General features: G+C 37.7%; 2 protein-coding genes across 5 annotated transcripts in view; one reads left to right on the top strand and one right to left on the bottom strand.

Moving 5' to 3' along the window:
* The window catches only part of adgrd1 (adhesion G protein-coupled receptor D1), a 42,221-nt gene extending 37,795 nt beyond the window's left edge, over window positions 1-4,426 (bottom strand). For 2 of the 4 annotated variants that reach the window (XM_015015667.1, XM_015015669.1), the window contains exons 1-6: window positions 3,974-4,426; window positions 3,857-3,896; window positions 3,418-3,534; window positions 2,213-2,311; window positions 1,789-1,911; window positions 1,245-1,421 (exon numbers count right to left, since the gene is read on the bottom strand). In XM_015015667.1, coding sequence (XP_014871153.1) covers window positions 1,245-1,421; window positions 1,789-1,911; window positions 2,213-2,311; window positions 3,418-3,534; window positions 3,857-3,896; window positions 3,974-4,081 — 664 coding nt within the window. In that variant the 5' untranslated portion in view covers window positions 4,082-4,426. The remainder of the gene's footprint in view (window positions 1-1,244; window positions 1,422-1,788; window positions 1,912-2,212; window positions 2,312-3,417; window positions 3,535-3,856; window positions 3,897-3,973) is intronic. The other 2 variants (XM_015015668.1, XM_015015671.1) reach the window with 2 other exon arrangements.
* Window positions 4,427-6,314: 1,888 nt separating this feature from the next.
* Window positions 6,315-7,199, top strand: part of stx2b (syntaxin 2b) — a 10,362-nt gene continuing 9,477 nt past the window's right edge. Inside the window, exon 1 of the mRNA XM_015015672.1 lies at window positions 6,315-6,774. The gene's annotated coding sequence lies outside the window, so the exon portion shown is untranslated. The remainder of the gene's footprint in view (window positions 6,775-7,199) is intronic.

Genomic DNA, 7,199 nt, shown 5'->3' with positions numbered 1-7,199 from the left:
AGTGTATGTACACTTTTGACCACAACTGTAAATGAACAACAAGAAGGTCCCACAGGACAATACATTCACTGTGTGAAAACACATCTGCCTGGAGACCACAATGCATTTCTTTTTTGCTTACAATATAAACCATATGTGCCAAGACTTCCACCACTTCTCAACTCATTCAGAATTCCCTCCGAGTATACCGCTCCATTTTCAATTTTAATTAAGAAAGTTGCTCACATGCCGCCCGGGGGTTCATTAAATCATCCTTTTAATGTTTTCCTCACACTTGTGAAGTGGAGGAGGGACAGCTGACAGATTAGGACATTCTGTGCTACAGATCTGGCATGACACTCTGTGAGAATCAGGCAGCTTTTGATCTTCTGGAACAGCAAATTCAAGCCCAGATTGAGTTTGCCTCTTCACGAAACGTTGAGCAGCCAGAGCAAAAACATTTATGGTTAAGGCACAAAATGTTACTGCGATAGAATTACAGTTTTTAAATCTGTCCTAACAAGATCGCATGTAAACCTTTCTCCCTGGTTACCGCAGCTAAGATGTTCTGTTGATTGACAACACTTCGCAGGTCTAACCCTCCTATTACCATCGAGTTAGCACGGATGGAAAATGCCAGGAGTTCCTCACAGCCATAAAATCAGAGTTAATTCTAGTTGCCTGGATAAAGGTTTTGACGTAAGGGAGGTAAAAAGCTCAGCTATGTTTCTGCACCAACTCAAAAATGATCTCAGGCAAAAGTCTTAGGGCAATATTAACTAACACCAAGTTTATGCTGTATGTTTACTCTTAATATAACCCATAAAAATCATTTCCATAAAGCCTTGGAGCTTTCAATGAGTATGACTGACCCAACACTTTCAGATGAATTCTAATCAAACTTATGTTGTTAGGATTTAGTCAATCTTGACTACTATATTGGCAAAATAATCTGGTTGAACAATTCTCTATGCCAAATTAAAATTTTTGCTAACATGTCAAGTTATTTTGCATTTTTACACATGAGGCAGGCATTATTTCACTTTACACATGAAATGGCTGCATATTGAATAAGATGCACTTTTTTTTTTGCTACGGCAAACAGACTTGCCAAGTCAACAGTGAGAGCATATGGTGTCAGTTAAAACCAGGAGAACAATAAATCTGTGTAGTGAAAGATTTGATCAAATTGAACACAATTCACATGGATGTGTACGAATCGTTTTCTCAAGTAGTATTATGTTATAAATTTGTTTTTGCTGTACCTGAAATGGGAATCTCTGCTCTCCATCTGTGTTTGTCGTCTTGCGTGTAAAGCTCCACGCATCCCTTGTGAGAGTCTGCAAAGACTGTGAAGCTGTTGGAGATGACTTTCGCACCAGACGCCACAGCAAAGTTGGAATCTGGCTTTTGGTTTTTCCAAAAAAAGGAGAAGGTCACACCTAGAAAAAGATTGTTTTAATAGATTAAAGATTTTTCCAAAAACCTACAACGGTGTATAACACAGAGAGCTATATTCAGCTCAAAAAGACACACTTACTTTTTTATATATGTATATATATACTTTCTAACAAGAAGACCAAACTTATTCAGTTTTGGTTCTTTTCGGATTACCAAAATTGTTATTATTTGCTAAAACTATTAGAGACAATGTTTTTAAGCATGCTTTTCCACCATCACGGTAAAATTGTCTTACTTGAAAATGTTTTGGGCATCCTTTCATACGCTTCTCACTAAGGTTTGCTAGAATTTTGGCCCATTCCTCCAGACAGAACTGAAAGCATAACGTATGAAATGCGCTGCACCTACCATCCAGAGCACAGAGGTTCAGATCACTGACGCAGGAGTTCTGGTAGTCTCCAAAGTAAAGAAAGAGGCCGCTGTTATCACAGTCCAGAAAGATACCCTTATTGTGTACTCCTTCAACAATGTCTGTAGCAAAACATAAATTACAGAAACACATTTGCTTCATGATTTAAAATTGTGAGATAATTAAAGAGTTTGATGTATATATTATGGTTTTCTATGTTTTTCTGTGTACTTTTAATTTGAAACCAATATGAGTGACTTCCTACCAACACCAATTGACAAAGCTACAGGATTTATATCATACAGTTAAGCTACGCTCTTGTGCTGCAAGGACAAACAAGCAAAGAACCAAAAGGTGTGCAATGATTTGCTGCAGTGTGTGATGCACAAATGACCGTGTGAGCGGAAAGTGATGGATTCTCACCTACTATTGCGGAAATGTTAGTGTAGGCAGAGTCATTGGTATACACATAGGAAGAGTTATGGGAAGAAGGGAGCACAGTGTGGTTGTGGATTCTGACAGCTGGACAAAAAAGACAAGAAGACAAAAACCGTAATTTCCACCCAGAGAACAGTGACAGGAGAACAACGGGAGGGACGTGCTGCACAGGTATGAAACAGAGTGATGCTGGTGAAGGTAAACACAGAGTGATGCCACACAACATGCTCGCATCCATACCCGATCCCTCTTAAACATTTATGGCGTTTCACTCAGTACAACTCAGTACAACTAAAGTCATGGAGTAGCTTGGAAACGTATTCACACCCTTTAGGCTTCTCAAATTTGGTCACATGACATCTGTAGACCTCAATGTTTTTATTGGTCTGAAGCAATACTCTAAAACTTAAATATTGTGTTTTCATTAGGTGCAAGGAGAAAATCACCGTGCTTAACTGAAAGCATCAGTCACTGTGTAGCTAATCAATATAATGTGTTTCACTTAGTGAATGGAGTTATTAAAATAAATTAACTTCTCAATACTGCCCAGCTTTATTAAATATGACTACATAAGGATGATACTAGAAGTAAATCTTTTGGAGGTTGCAGAAAATTTGAGACTAAGTAGCTATCCGTACAAATCTACACATAGTCTTAGATATACAATACAATATTTCAGATAAAAGTATATTTTTCTTATTCGAGTGGTTAAGTCAAAGGTCTGATCTAAATCCAATGAGTAGTCTGTAATAAAAGTTCACATTTTCTCTTTAAGATGATATCCATCGACTTGACTGACCTTGAGCAATTTTGCGCAAGAAAATAAAAGGCAAACATTTCAGATAACAGGTGTGTAAAGTTCATACAGACACACCCCGAAAGACCTATCGCAATAACCGCAGGGTGCTACGGACTGAATACAAATGTTCACAGTTTTATTTCTATAAAGTAACTAAAAACAATAATCATACGCAACTTTTGGCGGCCTATCACATCAAATCTCAGGGAACGAAATGTCTGATTGCAAAGTGACAGAATGTGGCAAAGCTTAAGGGGCGTGAATACTTTCTGCAAGACACTGAATGTGATTGAACAGGCAGGATAACCGTGGCAGGAGTGCGAACAGTGAACAAAAAAGGGCTTTCTAGGAAGGACCCGGATGCAAACACGGCGGCCATGTATGCTCGTACTTATTTTGCTGCCGCTGACATAACGCGGACTGCTTCCAATCTGGTCCAGCAGCTCATGAATCCCGTCCACCGCATCAAGAGGCCAATAATGTGAAGCCGTGGCCAACACCTGCAGGCCTGGACAAGAAGATCACAGGTAAACAAGCGTCCCTAAAGGACACTGCTCAGAGTTTATTATTACGCCAGCGTCCAGTTTCAGACGTCGGTGGGATAAAGAGATTGATGATGATGAATCAAAACAGCTGCAAAAGCTGTTTATGTGGCAGACCATTCTGATTAACGAGACATAAACAAATAACATCCCTCCATAGAAACAGACACTGGAGCACATTGTTTCCTCAAGTTATTGTATATATTCCAACCAGGATGTGGTCATTTGATATGTTGATCTGATAGCAAACAAAAGCGCAGCACAATGTGCGTATGGAAAACTTGCCACTACCTGCATGATTCTCATTTGGCACCACCTGAGCACAGACCTGCAAAAGATGAATCTGCTGTTTAATAAAGTCTGACATGCAGAAAATGAGCTGAAAGCTTGAAGTTGTTATCTTACCTTAAAGCATAAGACAAAAGCAGTAAGAAGTCGAATATGCAAACAAAATTCCATTGCTCTTGAGAACTGTACAATGTTATCTTTCTGAAACAGCCTAATTCCCTTCATAAAGATAACTCCAAGAGCAGTTAGTCATTGTCCCAGGATGAGGATAAAATAGTCCATGTGTCCAATCCTATAGATGCTACAATAAAAGTTCTAACAGTAATGCTTTTTTTAAAAAAGGGCCCAGATTAGATAACTTGAGGGGGGAAAAAGAACCCCACTTCACAAATTATTGTGTCATAATAGCAAGTTCTGAAGCCAAAAGTCCCACGCAGAAAGTCACAATTCGTCATCCACACATTCAGCTGCTTCTTTAAGTTTCTGCGCCTTGCATCTGGAAACAGCGAGGTGTAGTGGAGCTCAGCTGGAGCGCACTGGCTGGCTGGACTCTACGTGGGAATTGCAAATGTGATGTCATTGTTGGACCCTATGAGGAGGGGCGTTCAAGTTGTGCGCAAATGGAGGGATTTGTGCGTAATTGAAGATTGCGTGGCAAATGAAAGAGTGTAGGTCCAAATTTTAGACACACGAGTGCGTAAAAAAACCCCCAAAAACATATTGGATTTATTTCCTGTGCGAGTACAACAAATTATGTAATATTTTCGCAGCCTCTACATAAAAAGGGCAAAGCTGTCGAAATTAACGCTTAACAAAATATTTATCCATCCATAAATTTCGCAAAGTACATCTGACGTTTCACATCCGAGTGAATTTGCATATTTTCAGTCATTTTGTAGCCACGTGTTGCCACATCTTCAATACTGCTGCCGTTTACTACCCGTAAATAACTTAATTTCCTCCTAATCTGCCAAACCATAAGTGGTTTTATTTGACAGTATAGTTAGGTATTTCTGATTGTTTTATATAAAATTTTATATAATCGTGAAAATGCTCAGTTGTCAAGTATTACTTAACCGTATTTTTGTTATATTCTACACAATTTATATAAAGCTACACCGTATGTACATCGCTTTTCTAATAATGTCTGTGAGAGATTATTGGTGTCGTTTACCTCGACGAAGTGCTGCAACAACAAAAAAACCCGACTCATAAGCAATGATTTCAGTGCGCAAGTACGAGATGGTTCGATAGGTACGAAACAGCAAGAGGATGGGACGAAATGGTAACAAATAAGTGGACATATGAATCGACAGTGTCTCACTGACGGAGCCCATTAGGACCCACCATAAAACCTCTGAGCAGCCTCCAGCTGCTTGTAGAAGCAAACTCTTGCAAGTAGAAGCAAGAAAAAGCGGGGTAGAAAATTATCAAAATGTTAAAAGTATGAAATGACGGAAAGAAACAGCACCAATAAATGAACATATAAAAAAAAATACAATTAAAAAGGACTAAAAGGAAAAAAAAAAAAACAACAAAACATGACACCATGACTTTTATGTGTCAACAAAAATACCTATATTTGACTATTACTGTAGATTTTTGAAACTTATAAGTTTTTTTTAGATTCACAATCGACACCTGCTCCGTTTCCCTAAGCAATCTTGAGACCAAATCAAGGCAAACAGTGCCACCTTGTGGTCAGGTAAATAATACTCTGGCCGTTTAATCCAATCCAGTCTTGCACATTTATTATTTATTAACAAAACCTTCTCATGTAACTCGACTGGTGTCCTTGCAGCTGAGCTTTAGGAAAAAACGGTTGGGTTCACATTGTTAGACCTATCAGACATAGTTCAACAACAGTGTATGTTTGTGTTTTTATTTTATTTTATTAGATTTTCCTCTTTGTGCACTGCTAAAATTTAACCACTGACACTGCTGCAACAATTTGCATACATTTTTAGAAATATTTTGATGATTAATTAATTACAATTAGAAAAGCCTAAAAAAACCTTTAAATTTATTTACGTTATTTAAATGGTAGGTAAATTAAATGAAGCCAGATTTATCGTTTACATTTTATTTAATGGAAATACAAACAACTGCATAATCAGTAGCTCATTAATACATGCATAGCGTGTGTTTGACATTCATTCATTGCCGTCTACCTTATTCTACATTTAAAATCTATAAGCTTAAAATAGTCTTTCAACATTAGTCATTAGTGTGACGTCACATGGTGCACTCACTCCTCAAGTTCAGTAGGAGATCGGAGGCAGCTTGTATGAAATATTTTCCTTCTGCGTCTATAATGGGTCGTTCCTGACAGCAGCGATTTTGTTCGTGTATCTTATCCTTGCATAATGGTCAAGAATGTCCACATATTATCTTTTTGTTGGTCTCGACCGTAGGTCTGCAATGAATAGCACATGCGCTTACCTACTAAGATGGCGCGGATCACTTCCGGTTCAGACTCGTTTTATCACAGCTGACACCTATTAAAAGCTGCGTGGAAACTTAAATCTTAAATTTCTGGTTCAAGACAGAGACCTTCTCAACCACAAAACTACTGGAGAAAGGCACCAGCCCAGGATGGATGGAAGACTATGCTGACAGTTCTTACTGTTCTCACTGCGTTAAACGTTGCGCTAACGCGTTTATGTTGACGTTATCCAACATCTAAACGGTGAATCGAACATGAACCGGAAATGTTCTAGCTGGATCGCATTGGCGGAAGTAGATTCAGATACTGTTGCTATAGAAATCGGCAAGTCCTGTGTTTTCAACTATCGCGTCGGACGTGTCAATAAGAAAAACATCGATTATATATATAAATATAAAAAACCAACAACAACACATTACTTAAGCAACGACCCAAGCAATTCAGCTTCACTAGCAGCAGGGTTCATCCAGAGGTGAGAAAAACTCAGCATTTATTTTGATATTCCACTTCCGCTTATCTGCAAGCTAATTTGCATATTAGCTAAATATTTAGCTTGGACCTATATTTAGTTTCGAGCTAAATATTTAGGTCCAAATAATATTTGGCTAGCATCCTAAATATTTAGTTATCAAGCACATTTAGTTTGAAAATTAAACGCTTAATTGGCAAAATATTTACTTTCGGGTTAAATATTCAGGTTGTAAACTAAACCGTTAGCTTGTGAATTAAATATTTAGTCGAAGTTCTGCTAAATGTATGAATAACATGGTGAATATATAACCTTAAAAAAAAAAATATATATATATATATATATATATATATATATATATATATATATATTTTTTTTTTTTCTGCTTAGAGAGATTTTTTTTTTGTGTGTTTTTATACACAGCACCC

The sequence above is a fragment of the Poecilia latipinna genome, unplaced genomic scaffold (genome assembly GCF_001443285.1).
Source record: "Poecilia latipinna isolate Pla-1442-1.1 unplaced genomic scaffold, P_latipinna-1.0 Scaffold1940, whole genome shotgun sequence".
Classification (NCBI taxonomy): Eukaryota; Metazoa; Chordata; class Actinopteri; order Cyprinodontiformes; family Poeciliidae; genus Poecilia; species Poecilia latipinna.
The sequence above is the reverse complement of the archived record's forward strand: the minus strand, read 5'-3'. Positions and strand labels throughout refer to the sequence as shown.